Raw genomic sequence first — 18,434 nt, forward strand, 5'->3', positions numbered from 1 at the left:
AGAAAGTAATATTTAAAACTGGTCTCAAGTGTAACCATGGCATTTTGTATCCTTACTTACATTAAGACTGACAGAACACTTTATTTTTACAAGAAGGGTTCAACTTCCCATTCTCTATCATCTCAGAGAAAACCTACAACTGCTTAGTAAGCTGCCAGTGAACCTCAAAAGAAAAAGGATCCTGCTGTTGATGTGTTTTTCTTATTTAAATATCTCTAAGCAGACGGTCTCAGAGGCAGAAATTTCATTCATCTCAAGGACTAAACGATGGTGCCCACTGGTGGCAATCAAGCATATTTTTAAAGGAAATTTTCAGAAAGAGGGTAGATACTTTACACCTAATACGTGAAACATCCTTCTTAAAGAAATAAGTACCCAATGTGAGATAGTAAACATCAAAAATTTAATAATAAAAATTCAGCTTTAAATAAGAAATTTGGTGACACCTACCTAAGCTGCTGCATTCTTTAAGAGTTTTCTCTTGAAGATGTTCTAACCGTACTGTAAATAAAAGTCCAAGAAAAAGATATTTCACAGATAAAAAGAAAAAATCAAATCAAATCTATTTCTGGATTAGCTTAACTTACCTTGTAAAGCTGTTAGCCTTTCATTGGTGAAGTCATTATCAGCTTGCAAAGCTTCTATTTTTGCCTGGAGCTCCTGTTCTTTTTCTTCCATTTCATCTATTTTATGTTGTAATTCTTTTTTCTCAGCTTGTCCCTTCTGTTGGATTTCCTCTTGTTTTCCCTCTGCTACCTGTTGAAAAAGAGAAAGAAAATTCAGCTGTTTTAATAAAATCGAACCTTGATTTAAGAGGTCTAAAGCAGGACTGCTTTTATTCACATAAACTTCTAAGGAGAATATTCTATATTACAGAACATATCTGTAAATGTCAAAATGATGTCAAAAGTGATATGCACTGTGTCATGCCTCCATATCACCTAATAGAGAAAAACTTGCAGCAAGCAAGCAAACTCAATACATACAGAGATTATAGGGGTCAAAATGAAAAACACATTTTTCAAGAGGGAAATAACGGTTTCCCATGAAATTACTATTGTTCCAATTAGTTTGTAAGTTCTAAAATGTAACTTATTCTGAAATTTTAAACAAAATTACATTTAGCTAAATGAATGATGATTACAAGAACTTTTTAAGATGACCTCTTTCTAACAAGTCCAATATTTAAAGCTATTATAGGTTAACCAATCGCACAAAGGGGAGGTATGCTCTGGTCTTCTCTAACAAATGTGTATCTTCTAGCCACTCAATCCATGGTTTGAATTATATAAAGATGCGTCTTCACAAACTCAGTTCTAACATTTTACAGCAGTGGTCCCCAACCTCTTTTTTTTTAAAAAAAGCATTTTAAAACATTTATTTATTTTTATTATTAATTAATTTACTTATTTTTGGTTGCACTGGGTCTTAGTTGCAGCACACGTGCTCCTTAGTTGCGGCCACGGGCTCCTTAGTTGTGGCATGCAAACTCTTAGTTGTGGCATGCATGTGGGATCTAGTTCCCTGACCAGGGATTGAACCTGCGTCCCCTGCATTGGAAGGCGGATTCTTAACCACTGTGCCACCAGGGAAGTCCCAGTCCCCAACCTTTTTGGCACCAGGGACCAGTTGTGTGGAAGACCATTTTTCAACAGATGGAGGTGGGTAGGGATGGTTCAGGTGGTAATGTGAGCAATGGGGAGCGGCAGATGAAGTTTCGCTCGCTCGCTCGCCCACCGCTCATCTCCTGCTGTGTCGCCCGGTTCCTAACAGGCCGCAGACCATTAGTGGTCTGCGGTCTGCGGGTTGGGGACCCCTGTTTTACAGGAAAAAACCTGGCATTACCTATGGTCTGGTCTGTCCTCATCCTAAATGTCCTATAGCTACAAGGAGATGTAGCTGAAGTGAAGCCAATGGCCTCCCTGGAAGGAATCACTCCAAGTTTCTCTCTGGGCTTGTGCTAGCACTAACATAGCTGGGCCCTGATTTTGGGACACCCGAAAGATAAGCAGATTCCAGTTTTTCAAAAGTCTAAATATCTTGGGTTTTGCTGACTCTCATCTATTTCCTGTTACATATTTTAAAATGCCTATTATGAAGTACTATTTATTTCCATCCAAAGGAAATATGTCAGCTTTTACAAACTTTCAGTTATCTGTGGTAAGGGGGTTTGGGCTAAATGGCACCTGATTTTTACTATGAATTTAAACCATTACCAAATTTTACATCAACAACTATTCAGCAATAACTAACTCTTAAGCTATCCAGTGTATTAGGAACGATTAATTTACATACTTCTAGGTTGAGAAATACCTACCTTTAATTTATCAGATAAATCTTTGATCTCATTAACTGCTCCATTATATTTATTGGCTAATTCTCTTAATTCTTCCTGAGTCCGTTCATTCATTTCTTTCAGGTGGGTACATTCATCTTCAGTATTACTCAGACTTCGCTGTAATTCAAATTTACAGGCAATTGATTTAGCATAAATGCACATTCTAAATTCAATTTATAAAAAGTGTAACTCTATGGGCTGTTCTAAATCAGCATCTACCCTGGACTTTATATAAAGCTGAGTTAAGTAACATAAGAATTTCAATTTACTTTAGGTACATGCTAGAACAGAAAATACCAAGAATTTGGAAAAACAAAAAACAGGGGAAGGGAGAAAAGGACTTTATATAATTACACTTTTTTTTCTTTTTTGTGCGGTACGCGGGCGTCTCACTGTTGTGGCCTCTCCCGTTGCGGAGCACAGGCTCCGGACGCGCAGGCTCAGTGGCCACGGCTCACGGGCCCAGCCGCTCCGTGGCATGTGAGATCTTCCCGGACCGGGGCACGAACCCGTGTCCCCTGCATCGGCAGGCGGACTCAACCACTGCGCCACCAGGGAAGCCCATAATTACACTTTTTAAAGGCCATTGGTTATGAGTTTTAGCCTTGAAAATATTTTAAGCCTATCAATTCTTGAAAGCAAGTTTAATAATGTGCACAGAATCAATTTAATAAAATTAGAAGACAATTAGCAATTTTCTTTCCTTGCATGTCATATTAATGACATGACAGTGAATCAGTCACTTTGGGATGGGGCCATTATAGAAACTATCCTTATATTAAAATATGTTTACCATTTAGTTTACAATGGACATTTTAACTAAATCCAGTAACACGTAACTTCTATGGTAATTTTCCAGTAGTTCGAAAGAATAACCCATATTATCAACTATGTTGTTTTAAAGCAATGAGAATCACATTTTGATTATTCCTAAAAGACCTAGAAAGGACCTCAGAGATAATTTCCCCTGTGAACCTCCAAACAGGCACAATTTTCCTCTCTGGAGGATGGGTAAAGTAAGAATAGTGGTGTTGCTCTCTACCTTACACTGACTATCCTCAACTGGAAGAAAAACAAAACTATGTGAAATGAGATCAATTCCCTGGCACATATCGTGGTCCACTGTGTGGAGGCTGCATCCTAACCAAAGTGCAAATAGTAAAATTCCCTGGTTAGGCTTTTATTTCCTCAACCACTGACTAGAGACCATAAGCACCAGAACTCACAGGGTTCTGTTGAGAATTCCTGACAATGAAAACAGCATACTGCTCCTTCCCACCAGATAGACAGGAAAATTTTTCTAGCTATATAATAATACCCAAGTTTGAAATGTCCTGAAATGCTAGCACTTTTAGGCTAAAATTTTAAAATCATAGTACTATTTAGTATTTGTTAAATTTAAATACCTCAACTTCTGAAAGTTTTCTAACCACTTCAATTTTCTCCTGAAGAACCCGCCTCAGGGACTCTTTGGCTGTCGTCTCATAGTTGTGTTTATCCTCCTGTAATGCTATAAGTTCCTTCCGTAAACTATCTTCTGTTTGATTCTAGGATTAAAAAATATTTATAATTATAGCCAAGTTATTTTTTTAAGTATTTTCCATTTAAAAAAACAACACATTGCAATGCTCTTTGAGTTCTATATTAAGGTACCTCCAAACACAAATTATGTTCACTCTGTATTAATTGAAGCTGTTATTTAAAAGCTGCATTAATAAATTATGCCTTCACAAATATATTAATTCACACTTCCAACAGAAAAAAAAGGTCGAAATAAACTGAAAATTTCTCTCAAGTATACAAAATGAATGAACTCTTCTACTTGCCATATTCTCTGAAAGCCACAACATTTACATTTATGGGCAAAAATAATCTCTTACCTCTAAAGGGGTCAAGCATTTTAAAATAATAACTAAACCAAATGGAATAACAGCACCCTGTGGAAAAAGCTGATTCCATGTCTAAGGCAGGAAATGTAAAAGATGAGTATGGACTATCTTGTCTGATATGACAGCAGGAAGCTATCAAAGTCTACCAGGGTTCTACCAAAAGAACTCAGGTGCCAACCTGAAGAAGTTCCTATAGACCAAAGGTGGGATAACTGGGAATCAATAAGGAAAACAAATGAAATAGGTTTATACACATGAAATATATTTAAATCTAAGTTGGGGGAAAAAAAAATACTTCATTGGTCATTCTTTGGTGGATGAAAAGGAACCAAACCATTATTTTGAAATCCAGTAAATAAAGGGAGAAAATCATTTATCCTGCCTTGCCTAAAGAAAATGTATCTCAGGATAACAAAATGGTTTATGCGGGGAAGTTTCTCTTTATAGAAGTAACTCAGCTAGTAAATGAAGGAAAGATAGAATTACAACATCACGATTTTTGTAACCCTTAATAAAAGAATGGATCTAGGAAAGGATAATCAAAGACTGCTAATATCTCAAAAAGAAAGACAACTAGACACTATGGTGCTTCCTGGTGAAAGTACACAATATTATCTACGAAGTGTTGAAAGAAAAAAAAAGTTGAGCCTACATCAGAGTTGATCTAAATCTGTAGGTCAAACTACGAATTTATGGTATGGAAGGAGGAGCTAGAAGAATGTTTAAATATTAATCCAGATTGAGGGAAATTATACAGAACAAATGACCCAGTTTCTCCAACAAATATCAACTATGATGGAACAAAGAGAGAGCTGTACATGGGTATTCACTATACAGTTCTTTCTATTTACCTGTATGTTTGAAATTTCCCATAATGATAGAAGATTAAAAAGAACGGTGAAAAAGTATAAACGTTTTTGCATTTATTCAAAATGACAGTCAAAGACGTGAAGCCACATAAAAAAACTATGCATTCTTCTTTATGTACTTGAGATTAATACTTACTTTGGAGCAAGCCTGTAATTGGTTTCCCATAACCTCTAACCGTGATAAGAGTCTATCTTCATCTATTAAAGCCTGTTGATGAAAAATTAAATATCAGTAAAATCCCAGAGTAATAAAAAAAAATATATCAAAAAGGTTGCTACTGCCAGAAAAGATCTAAAATCATAACGCTGACCAACATCCACTGAAAAATGCTAAATGTTCATTATTTGTTCATTAGGAAATAACTTTGCCTTTGCTTGCCACAAAATTTTAGTTTTAGCTTAATCAACAGCTAAGGGATATTAAACTGTGCTTAAATGCTTCTTGAATATAAAGGCAACTGGAATACCTGCCAACTGGTATCTGAAGCCTCCTGGGTGATGGCTAGTAGCCGCTGAAGCGTGGCTAACTTCTGTTCCAACATCTGTTCCCGATGTAAGGCCTCCTAATATTATAAATCACAAAAGAAATTCTAATAAACTCAGCATGATACCTTTGAAGAGTAATCAATTTTTAGCACATTCTGAAAATATTCTCATATTACAACCCACAGTGTATCTTACTTTCAAATCTGATAAATCTACTTTGTAAAATATATTTAGGCCACATCATTATAGCCTCATTTGTTGAGCTGTGAGTAGTGCTATTAGGGGTGCTCTAGTTGCAACTTCCACTATAACAGAAAACAGGTCATCTGTTTTTGTTTTTTTACTTGTAATTGACAAGAGTCTAAAAAACCAAAAACCTAGGGCTTCCCTGGTGGCACAGTGGTTGAGAGTCCGCCTGCCGATGCAGGGGATGCGGGTTCGTGCCCCAGTCTGGGAAGATCCCACATGCCGCGGAGCGGCTGGGCCCGTGAGCCATGGCCGCTGAGCCTGCGCATCCGGAGGCTGTGCTCCGCAACGGGAGAGGCCACAACCGTGAGAGGCCTGCGTACCGCAAAAAAAACAAAAACAAAAAGAAACCTAGAGTAGAAAATCTGACAAATGCTTTAACCCTGCATTTTATATATACACATTTAAAAGATGTGTGTGTGTGTGTGTGTGTGTGTGTGTGTGTGTGTGTGTGTATGGAGAGAGAGAGAGAGAGAGAGAGAGAGAGAGAGAGAGAGAGAGGGCGAGGTGAGAACAAACTCATTCCAAACTAAATCCAAACAATCTGGTTAGCAGCAAAGATACTTCATAATGGCTTAGCTACATCAGTAGACATCTACAAAAGAAATAACTTTTAATTTTTCCTTTTAAAAGTGTTATATAAACACAGTGTTTTATATATATATATATATATAAAGAGAGAGACAGCTTTATTCTCACAGTCTACTCCATTTTCAGGTGTTCTAATTCTCTCTGTGACTGTAAAACACTAAGCCATAGTCGAATATGCCAAATATAAGTAAGAGTCCACCAAGTGTTAGTTCAATGTAATTAAGGGGTCAAGGAGTTATATAACTATTTGGCAGCTCCAAAGGAATATTTTTACAGAGAAAGACACTGGCAAGCAAAGCCTTATTTCTAGGTCACTTGTTAACATTTGATAGCTGTTAAGAGGGTCTCCATCACTGGAAGTCAAGGTGAAAATGCTCACACAGCATTCAGTTGCGGTTTTGGCACATCTTTAAATTCACTTTCTTCTATTTCTGTCATTATCCCAAGAAGAACATTTACTACCATAATACCTCTGAGCCACCTCAACTGAGAAGTAGTATTTGAGGTTTAAAGCATTCATTTGTTGCTCTCCGCATCCTTGATAAATAATGATTAGGGAAAATTTGGTCTAATTAGAGTCAGAGGTACTGCTTTTTTTTTAAAAATAAATTTATTTATTTTATTTATTATTTTTGGCTGCACTGGGTCTTAGTTGCTGTGCACGGGCTTGCCATTCTTCGTTACGGTGTGCGGGCTTCTCATTGCGGTGGCTTCTCTTGTTGCGGAGCACAAGCTCTAGGCGTGCGGGTTTCAGTAGTTGTGGCTCGTGGGCTCTAGAGCGCAGGCTCAGTAGTTGTGGTGCACAGGTTTAGTTGCTCCATGGCATGTGGGATCTTCCTGGACCAGGGCTCGAACCCGTGTCCCCTGCATTGGCAGGCGGATTCTTAACCACTGCGCCACCAGGGAAGCCCCAGAGGTACTGCTTTTTTTTTTTTTTTTTTTTTTATTTATGGCTGTGTTGGGTCTTCGTTTCTGTGCGAGGGCCTTCTCCTGTTGCGATAAGCGGGGGCCACTCTTCATCGCGGTGCGCGGGCCTCTCACTATCGCGGCCTCTCTTGTTGCTGCGGAGCACAGGCTCCAGACACGCAGGCTCAGTAGTTGTGGCTCACGGGCATTGTCGCTCCGCAGCATGTGGGATCCTCCCAGACCAGGGCTCGAACCCGTGTCCCCCGCATTGGCAGGCAGACTCTCCACCACTGCGCCACCAGGGAAGCCCGGTACTGCTTTTTAATATAACTCTAAAAGTACAGATTAAGGAATCTAATAAAAGTCATTCCGCCTCAGAACACACATTAAAACACAGCTTACACTTAAAAGGGACTAGGTGCCAAGTTTATTTTAAACTTCTAAAACATTCCTAATATCCAGGAAGTTACACTAATGCTGCAAAAAGTTTTACTTAAAAACAAAGCCACCAAACAACCACTACTTCCACTAGATGGTGGAATTTCTCCTTTTTTACTCAATTCCATTTAGAGTTTCATAACTCCATGAACCACATCCTAACAGAAATCTAACACTTCCAGGAACGGGCTTTTAGTTCTAAGGCATGAAATGCATCTATTTCAGTTTTTATTCAAAAGATTTACAACTTATATTAGAACTTCAGCAATTCAAAAAGATGTATACAGAAAAGACAATCCAGTATAATTTTCCCTCAAAGAATTAGAAAAAGAACAGTGAAAGACTATGCCATTATGAATATTCAAAGAACTGACAAGAAAGTTGGAAAGAGTACTGGAGTGAGTCAGAACATTAGATTCACAGTCCATGTTGACTAGTAACTGTAGTATATAGCCCTGGGAAATCATTTTACCATATTTCTCATATGAAAAGTGAAGGTTAGACCAGATTAATCTCAAAGTCTTCTTCTACCTCTAAAAATAAGAGAGATTGGGCTTCCCTGGTGGCGCAGTGGTTGAGAATCCACCTGCCAATGCAGGGGACACGGGTTCAAGCCCTGGTCCGGGAAGATCCCACATGCCACGGAGCAACTAAGCCCGTGTTCCACAACGAATGAGTCCACACGCCACAACTACTGAGCCTGCACGCCACAACTACTGAAGCCCGTGCGCCTAGAGCCTGTGCTGCACAAGAGAAGCCACCGCAATGAGAAGCCCGCACACCACAATGAAGAGCAGCCCCCGTTCACTGCAACCAGAGAAAGCCTGCGCACAGCAATGAAGACTCAATGCGGCCAAAAATAAATAAATAAAATAAATAAATTTTAAAAAAATAAGAGAGATCTAGGTCAATTAATGTGACTTCCTACTGAATGGTAAACAACTACTAACATTTACAGCATACGTTCTATGTGCCAGCCACTGTTCTAAGTGCTTTACATGTATTAATTCTTTTTATTGTTTGTTTTGTTTTGAACATTTATTTATTTGACTGCGCTGGGTCTTAGTTGTGGCACACAGGATCTTCGTTGCAGCATGTGGGATCTAGTTCCCTGACCAGGGATCGAACCTGGGCCTCCTGCATTGGGAGCTCGGAGACTTAACCACTGGACCACCAGGGAAGTCCCTTGCAGCTTGTGGGATCTCAGTTCCCCAAGCAGGGATCAAACCCGGGCCCTCGGCAGTGAAATCACCGAGTGCTAACCACTGGATTGCCAGGGAATTCCCTGCATTAATTCATTTATTCTTTACAATTCTGTGAGGTAAGTGCTATTATTATACACATAACATAGATGAGGAAAATGAGGCACAAACAACTTCCCCAACAGGTCAGAAGTTAAAGCCAAAGATCAAATCCAGGGAATTCTGGCTAGAGTCTACCTACATTCGTAAATTACTAAACTGCAAGTGTGTAAAACCACTTTTCAATCCACCATTACATTATGCCCAGTGGAAGGTAAGATCTGATTAATGCATTGATAATTTTCACAGATGTGTACATTCTTAACTGAGGTAGAACTGCTCTTAGTGATTGACCTATAAAAGAATGTAGGGACACAGGATCACTGGTTTGGTCCTATCATTTTAAACAAAAGGCAACTGAAGACCTACATATGTAAACTGACTCACCCAAGGTCACAGAACTCATTGAGTAGGAGCCAAGATAAAAACCTCAATCTCTAAACTCCTGATTCAGGGTTTTCCTTAATCATGCTCCCTCACTAGAATAATAAGAACCATAATCCGGTCTAAATCTACCAAACTCAGGAAAAAAAAAAAAAAAAAAAAAGAACCACCACTTGTTTTCTTTTTAGAGAGCTGTATGGCTCTTTAAATATGGCATTAACTTCTTCAGGAACCCATTCTAAGTATCTGCCCTACCAAGAGATCTTTCTACAGATTGAGCAGCACAGAACAGTAGTTAAGAGAGAGACTCTAGGTCTGACTTGTCTGGGTTCAAATCCCAGCTCAACCACAGAACTCGGTGTGTGATATTGTGCAAACCATTTAAACTTCCGTGACCCTCAGTTACTCCATCTATAAAAATGGGAATAAAATATGTACCTTACAGGAATTTTGTGAGGATTAAATGAATTAATATAGGTAAAGTGCTAAAGTCTGCTAGAGTCTGGCATATAGTAAGTACTACATAATTATTTGCTATTAATAGTTAATATTTTAACAGTTCATATTATTTGCTATTATATTTATTAATAACAACCAAAATCTGTCCGGATTTAATTTTATTTAAAAGTCACCTTTGGATAAAGAACAACTGTGGAACTTCTTCATATGTGAAGAAAAAAACTTCTCTTGTACAGAACCTTATCTTCTCTAGACTTAACAATCGGATTTTTTAAATCCTTTTTTTATAAGACCTATTTAAAATTTTTTTTTGTACTTTAAAAAGGTATTTCTTTTGTACTTGTATCCAGCCAGTATTTCTTTAGCCTATATTTGTGAACTAGCGAAATCAAATCTAAGTTCTGCTTTTAAAGACTAAGAATTCTCAAGATATATTTTACCTGAAGATACTGAGAAAGCTGGAATAGTTCCTGAGAGTACATACTTGGAGTGTTAGCAGCAACCTAGAAACAAAATGATACACCATTGACAGTCACACAGAATATTTGCAGAAGACATTAAAGCCAAATCAAGTCCTTGCAATGCCTATTTACTGAAATGTGCAAAATAAAAATTATTTTTCAAATGAACAACTTTCTTTAGTTTTCAAAATATTTCTGCTCCATGTCTAGAATTTATAAATGGTATTGTATTATGCTGATCAGTTTGGGATTTACAAGCAGGATGGTGCAACAAGTGCTACCCATGAAAACATTCCTTGATAAACCAAATCACAAACTTACGGCACAAAGGCAATACAGCCTTTTCTTTACCCAGAAATAATACCTGCTAAATCAACAGATCTACATTTTCCCCTTTAAAATTCATTGTCAAATAGTTCTTCAACATCTCAACAAGTCACAATTCGTTTAGAAGTAGCCATCTTCAAAATGATATTTGTATGTGGGCATGTGGGGAGAAGCAAGGCACAAAATACAATACTTTGTCCAATGGCCAGAGGCAATGAAAAAAGGTCTTTTTTTTTTTTTCCTTTAAACTGTAGGTAGGTTTTAAGAAGAAAAAGATGGGAAATAATAGTGTTTAAACATTAAAGTCACAGCCAAAATGCTTAGAACTCAAAGAGTATTGGAAGAAATAACTTCTATAAAGGGTTTCTCCTGGGTGTGGAATATAGAACCACAGAATTATTTTTTTTAAAAAAAGGCACTAACAGGTTGCTCTATCATTCATTTATCCATATTCTCAACACTACCCAAGCCTTATATGTTAACTTATTAGTAATGTTAACAGCATCGTTCCTTATTAAGCTCAGAAAGTCTATATTTACTAATATGCTAAGTAGAAGACAGAGAGGTGGCATTATTTTTTTTAAAGTTAGTCCTAAATCAGCAAGGCCATTATTTACTTCTGAAATGACTCTTGGTATTGCTGAAGTTGATGTTTAACCACTTTTACTTCTAAAAAAGGAATCTAACAGAGAACTTCAGTTTCAGGTAGGCTTTCATTCTTTATCCAAATGGAAGGAAAAAAAAGTAAAATGTTTTTCCCAATAGTTTAGTTACTTTACTGAGAAAACTCAACATACACTTTAATGCCAAAAGATACAAGAGATCTTTTGTCTTTTTGCTACTTAGCAATAATATCTACAGTTTAATACACCATTATTTCTGAACAAAAGAAAAATATTTTCTAACAAGTAATTACTGCAAAGTTTCTGTCCAAATCAAGTTAAAACTGATCTTCAAGAACAATTAAAGAGAAATTTCTGTAAGCCCATATTTCTGTGTTAGTTCCATGTGTAGGTATATTTTGAGTAAATTATCTGGGTGCAAAGCTTTAATAAATATTTCTAGACAGAAATGCATTATAGAATAAAAAGTAGTAACTAACACTTCTTACCTTTGGCTAGGCACAAAACAAATGCTTCTAGTCTAGAGTCAGCCACTGACTTGAGATAACAAAGGCTTTGTCCTAAGAAACATCCATCCTAAATTCTCCAGTTTTTGAAGATCAGGCTAGAATAACTATACAGCTATATGCATTCTTGTATTTTTGTTACAAAAGAGAAATAAGTTTCTCGGTAAAGCATATTAAAAACGAACAAACAGAAACATTTTCAAAAGCAATATAGCTGAACCAGTTTGGAAAAAATAATCATTAGCAACTTACTTTGTCAACAGGACTTGGTAATGGAGCATGGATGACACTGAAAAGTAAAATTTAGAGTTTTTATCTAACTTCCTGACAATAGAGGAAATAGAGTGTGACAGTACAAGAATATCTTAAACCCCAAAGTTGACACACTTGTTTTCATATAATTAAAAGAATGTGAATTATTTTTAATCCTTCATAAACATATAGAATTGTTAGAAAACAAGGTAATAAATACACAAACCTTTTACACATTAATGTATTTCTAAACACAAATTCAAAATCCAAAACGTATTAAATGCCCTTGCCAGATCTACTATTAATGAGGGCTATGGTGAATTCCTTGGTTATAAGAACTTCTAAACAGAAAGGAAACACTCCTTAAATTATCCATTTAAAATTTTAGAATGTGTAAATTAAGTTCTCTTAAAATTAAATACTTCTATACAGAAAGCCTTAAAAAGCAAAGTTCTACTGTAAAGAAGGCTATAATTTGAAAATACATTCTAGTGGAGAACAACTTCAGCTAACCAAAACATTAGTACTACTCTTCTCTACCCAGCTACCTCACACACTGAAAGCTTACATGTAGTTATGAATCTAACTCAGTATATCACTTTAAAACTAAAGAGTAACACAGTATTAATTGGTATTAATTGCCTTTTGGGCCTTATAAAGTACATAAGAGGCAGTACAGTGTAGCAGTTAAGCATGCAGGCTCAGAAGCTATACTGACTGGGTCCAAATTTTGGCTCTACTTACCAGGTATATAATCTTGGGCAAGTTATCTAACCACTATAGGTCTCAGTTTCCTCATCCATAAAATGGGGCTAATCATAAAACTAACCACATAGGGTTACTGTGAGTCTTAAATGTGTGAATAGAAGTAAAGAGCTTAAAAAAGTACCTAGACATAGTAGCACTTGATCACTACTACCGCTCCCATGAGAACAGAGCCGCTAAGGAAGCCAGGGTTCCTGTCTTAACAAGCACTGTAAGATACTGTAATGTGGGTTGGTAGGGTGAGTAGACGGAGCACAGAGCAAGACTGCCACCCATGGCCCCCACCAGTTGCTCCTCACTCCATATCCTAAAGGTCAATCTGGTAATGGTCTGCATGATGGTTGATTAGGTAAAGTTCCTAGATTCAACAGGTTAATCACGTGTAAGTTGCTGACAAACTGATCTTGCAGGACTTAAAAATAGGGATGACAATTCTGGTTCCATTGTAGTAACTGCAAACATCCTAAGAATATTTCAATTTAATTAGTCACAAATACACTAAGATGGTGAATAAAATGGAATATTAAGTATTAGCCCTCACTTCCCTTCTGAGCTCCCATGATATCCTGTAGAGACTCCCACTGAGACCATATAATCTCCTGCTCTACTCCTTTGATTTCACATCTGTGTTCTCAGCACTTTGAACAATTCACCTCTGCATCCCCAGAACCTATACAAGGCCCTAACAAATCTGGTGCCTAATGAAGGTTTAAAAAATTACATACAGCTTTAGTGTTTTTTCCTCTGCCTCATAAAAATGGAATAGACGTTTTAAACATAAGTTTCTTTTTCTTGATTTTATACAAGTAATACATATTGACTAAGGAAAATGTGTGAAGTAAAGCATGAGGAAATAAATAAAAACTACCCAATGCCAGCACCCAGATATAGCCATTTTGGGTATATACCTTTTCTCTGTAGATATGCACATACAGGGAAATGAACTTGAGAAAGTCTAAATAGAAGCAAATGGTATTAATGGAAGCTTTTTGTTTTTTATTTTGGCTGTGCTGGGTCTTCATCACAGTGCCTGGGCTCTTTGTTGTGGCGCACGAGCTTCTCTAGTTGCGGCACGTGGGCTTAGCTGCAATATATGGGATCTTAGTTCCCTGACCAGGGATTGAACCTGGGCCCCCTGCACTGGGAGCATGGAATCTTAACCACTGGACCACCAGGGAAGTCCCAGGAGGTTTTGTTTTTGTTTTTTTTTTAAACGAGTTTTCTCAGTGACCCAAGTACAAAATTTTCCATTCTCATGAAAATCTGGTTGATAAACAAAAGGCTAAAAATCTAGCAAAACATTCCATAATTGATATATATTTGTACTTTACAGAAACTATTGTGGATACAGGTGTATTTTGTTTGAGTTATGGAAAAAAGTTCATACGCAACAAGGAACTGTAGAAGGAAAACTTATTTAGTGTTAGGGTGGTGGGATTATAGGCAATTTTTCTATGTTTCTTATTATTTGAAAATTATTTGTGCAATAAAAATAAAAATCACGGAAGAAAAAAGAATCAGCTTTTTGAGAACGGTATACCTACTGAAGACCTTAAAAATATTAAATGGTATTCTGGCATACTTAATAGCATCTTGATTGCTAGAAAATATTAGATTACAATAAGAGAAACAGTATTCATCGTGTGCTCATTATGCACCAGGTACTACACTAAACTCTTTAAGTGTACAGTCTTGCTGAATCCTCCTCATAAAATTCCTGCTCAATAGGTACTATTATTAACTTCATTTTACAAATGAGAAAAGGGAGGCCTGATCAAGTCAGAGAACAGGTGGAGCTGGGCTTTGAACCAGACTATCTACCTCTAAAGACCGTTCTGATCTTCCTCCAGCTCGAGGATTGCCTGTTCAAAATTCATCTTCTCCAGAAAGTCAACCAGATTACACACAATGAAACTGGCAGCGAAATTTTAAATGATGCTAACATTTAACCACATAAGAAAAACCAAACAAAGAGAAGGAAAAAGGGGCAAAGATGAAAAGCACTGGAGGAACAAGAGGGATAGGAACACAATTCACTGATGTAGACTTTGAAAAAATTCATATGCCCTATCGAATGGAAGCTGAGAACAGACATGACCCTTTATGCAGCTGCTCAAAGCTTTTGAATCCATGAAAGAAAAATCTCATTATCAAATACAAACATCCAGGTCTTTAAGAAGCCATTTGTTATTAGTTGATTAATAGTTACTCTTATTTTTAAAACCTTAACTCTTGACTAACTCATATTAAAAGCTAAGTCACATTAATGTTCCCAAAGTTAACTATATTTTTAATAATTAAACTATAATTTAGAACAGGGAACAGATTAACGTTTTAAATTTAAAATGTTTAAGGGCTTCCCTGGTGGCGCAGTGGTTGAGAGTCCGCCTGCCAATGCAGGGGACACGGGTTCGTGCCCCGGTCCGGGAAGATCCCACATATCGCGGAGCGGCTGGGCCCGTGAGCCATGGCCGCTGAGCCTGCGCGTCCGGAGCCTGTGCTCCGCAACGGGAGAGGCCACAACAGTGAGAGGCCCGCGTACCGCAAAAAAACCCCCCAAAACACAAAATGTTTTAAATTTTCTGTTTTATTCAGATATCCTGAAAGGTTTTAAAAAAAAACAAATTGGTAGCCTCCAACTGAAGCATAATATACAATAATTCTAATGAAAGCACTATCATAGTAATAAGAGGATCTCTCTCTGCTTCCTTTTTCCCTCTCTCTTTCCTACTCACTATTCTACTTCACCTTCAACTTACTGCTGCTCTCAACCTCCCACCCTCAGATATTTGTTTCTGCTTTTGTAGGACAGAAAATATTATGCTGGGTGTAGAAACAAGCCTCTACCATATCCAATATTCATATTTATTTATTCAAAATAAAAAATGCTTAAGTTTAAAGACTGTTTAGCTCCCTCTAACACTTCATAATAATAATCTGTGAAAAGTACAAGATCAAAATGTATTTATGCTTACATTTTAACATTTGCATTTTATGAGCAACTTTTCCCTCTCAAGTTTGTCCTCGTCTAAGTGACCTTTCCACTGCTTCATTTAAAAAAAGAAAATACTACAGAATTGGAAAATCCCTCCAAAAACTCCCACCAATATAGACTACTAACTGTGTCAACATCCTTAAAGTCCTTTAAGATTATGACACTGGTATTAGCTTCAGAGGCAACCATAGTTTAAGAAGTCGTATATGAAATGCAGATCAAAATGAATACAATTATCACTCATCAATAACTTACATACTCCAAATATTCTAAAAAACTAATTTTCCAGCAAATATAAGTTATAAAGTTAATTTTGGAAACAAAATAACTGTGCCTCCTTACACATTATTATTTACTACATTTGTAACTAATGTGAAAAGCAATTATACTGTAGTACATTATATTCCAAAAGTACTACATCAATTTTCTAACATTATTAGAATAATCCTGAAGTATAAACAGTATACTATCATCTAGAATATTATTAACCAATGTAATTAATACAAAAAGTTCATAGCTCTATATTATACTCACTCTGAGCGGAGCCGGGCTTCCATACCATCTGGTAGAAAAAGTTTTATTGTGGAAACAATACACCCATGGGTAACTGGTTAAAACAAACAAATAAGATGGATAAAATAATTGTATAAAAATATATACCTTCATACCTCTCATGTCTAAACATATATTTTATTCTTAAATATAATAACTTCCAGAAACGAAAATAATTTCGGTGGTTTAACAACAATATTCATTCCCCTGGAGAAATGCATTCCTATCTATAATGAATCACAACTGCAAGGCAGAATCACAGATAAAATTGCTTTGAAAAGTATCCTAACGTCCAATGCTATAGCAACAACAAACCAAAGGTCACTGGAATATATGGAAATACAATTGAGGGTCGGGGTAGGGGTGAGGGGGAGATGCACTTTCTCCTCTATATGCTAGCATCAAAACCTAAGCACAACTAGTGGGGCTTCCCTGGTGGCGCAGTCGTTGAGAGTCCCCTGCCGATGCAGGGCACATGGGTTCGTGCCCTGCTCCGGGAGGATCCCACATGCCGCGGGGCGGCTAGGCCCGTGAGCCATGGCCGCTGAGCCTGCGCGTCCGGAGGCTGTGCTCCGCAACGGGAGAGGCCACAGCAGTGAGAGGCCCGCGTACCGCAAAAAAAACAAAAAACAAAACAAAACAAAACCCTAAGCACAACTAGTACCCAGTTTAAAATTTAGCCCTTAGTCCTCAATCTCCTGTCCCCAACCTATAACTCCTATCCATACCTCACAAAACTCTAAAGTTCTGTATAATAACAGCTTGGAATATGCCATTCAATACCCCATTTTATGAGCAAGAAAACCAAGACCTCAGACTAGTGAAATTGCTTCTACAACTCTCTGCTATTAAGTATCAGAGCTGTTGGCTAGAACTTAAGTCTGAAGTTCCCAGCTCAGTATTTAAAATTATGGTTTTGTGGGGCTTCCCTGGTGGCGTAGTGGTTGACAGTCCGCCTGCCGATGCAGGGGACGCGGGTTCGTGCCCCGGTCCGGGAGGATCCCACATGCTGCAGAGCAGCTGGACCCGTGAGCCATGGCCGCTGAGCCTGCGCGTCTGGAGCCTGTGCTCCGCAACGGGAGAGGCCACAACAGTGAGAGGCCCGCGTACCACAAAAAAAATAAATAAATAAAATAAAACCATGGTTTTGTTTTTTCGGTGGTTGTTTCCTCCTCCACCTCCAAGCATCTTTATATAACATTATATCAGTCACTTTGTAGATAGCTGCTTCTTCTTTTTTTTTTAAAGGCTTTTCATTTATTTATTTACTTTTGGCTGCGTTGGGTCTTCATTGCCGCACACGGGCTTTCTCTGGTTGAGGCGAGCAGGGGCTACTCTTTGTTGCGGTGCGTGGGCTTCTCACTGTGGTGGCTTCTCTTATTGCAGAGCACGGGCTCTAGGCTCACGGGCTTCAGTAGTTGCAACATACAGGCTCAGTAGCTGTGGCTTGCGGGCTCTAGAGCGCAGGCTCAGTAGTTGTGGCGCATGGGCTTAGTTGCTCCGCGGTATGTGGGATCTCCCCAGACCAGGGCTCGAACCCATGTCCCCTGCATTGGGAGGCAGATTCTTAACTACTGCGCCACCAGGGAAGTCCTAAAGACAGCTTCTTACCATTGCTTCTTACTTCCTCCTTCTTCTGAAGATTTCAAGAGACAAAACCTCTCAAAAGCAGTACTTGTACAGAGCTTCTCTTTCTTTTACAGAAAAAAATTATTTTCATAGTTTAAAAGTTGATGGTTTTGGGGACTTCCCTGGTGGTGCAATGTACCAATGTGAGATGAACCAAGGGCTAATACTACCTGGGCAGTTCGAGGTTGCTGTACTATTGAAAGCAGTTAAAGATCATGTCTGACTAAGCTGATAATCTAGTCTAGTCATGCCTGCCTTTGGAAAGGTTCTTGTGACAACTAGGTAAACAGATGCATAGAAATGTTAGTAATCTTTTCAATTCGCAAAAGGCAAGTATTTAAAGCAACCTGACAAAAATGTTTCATTCTAATACTTTTATTAATGACTCTACCTAGCAGCATTTCCTAAAATGGAGTG

The 18,434-nt window shown here is 37.8% G+C and overlaps 1 protein-coding gene across 20 annotated transcripts in view; it reads right to left on the reverse strand.

Moving 5' to 3' along the window:
* Positions 1 to 18,434, reverse strand: part of SLMAP (sarcolemma associated protein) — a 150,339-nt gene that overhangs the window by 54,733 nt on the left and 77,172 nt on the right. For 11 of the 20 annotated variants that reach the window (XM_065885814.1, XM_065885809.1, XM_065885806.1 and 8 more), the window contains exons 3-11: positions 16,371 to 16,443; positions 12,077 to 12,113; positions 10,348 to 10,410; positions 5,564 to 5,659; positions 5,233 to 5,304; positions 3,745 to 3,885; positions 2,318 to 2,455; positions 588 to 756; positions 451 to 501 (exon numbers count right to left, since the gene is read on the reverse strand). In XM_065885814.1, coding sequence (XP_065741886.1) covers positions 451 to 501; positions 588 to 756; positions 2,318 to 2,455; positions 3,745 to 3,885; positions 5,233 to 5,304; positions 5,564 to 5,659; positions 10,348 to 10,410; positions 12,077 to 12,113; positions 16,371 to 16,443 — 840 coding nt within the window. Of the gene's footprint in view, positions 1 to 450; positions 502 to 587; positions 757 to 2,317; positions 2,456 to 3,744; positions 3,886 to 5,232; positions 5,305 to 5,563; positions 5,660 to 10,347; positions 10,411 to 12,076; positions 12,114 to 15,572; positions 15,576 to 16,370; positions 16,444 to 18,434 lie in introns of all 20 variants that reach the window. The other 9 variants (XM_065885824.1, XM_065885816.1, XM_065885812.1 and 6 more) reach the window with 2 other exon arrangements.

The sequence above is a fragment of the Phocoena phocoena genome, chromosome 10 (assembly GCF_963924675.1).
Source record: "Phocoena phocoena chromosome 10, mPhoPho1.1, whole genome shotgun sequence".
Lineage (NCBI taxonomy): Eukaryota > Metazoa > Chordata > Mammalia > Artiodactyla > Phocoenidae > Phocoena > Phocoena phocoena.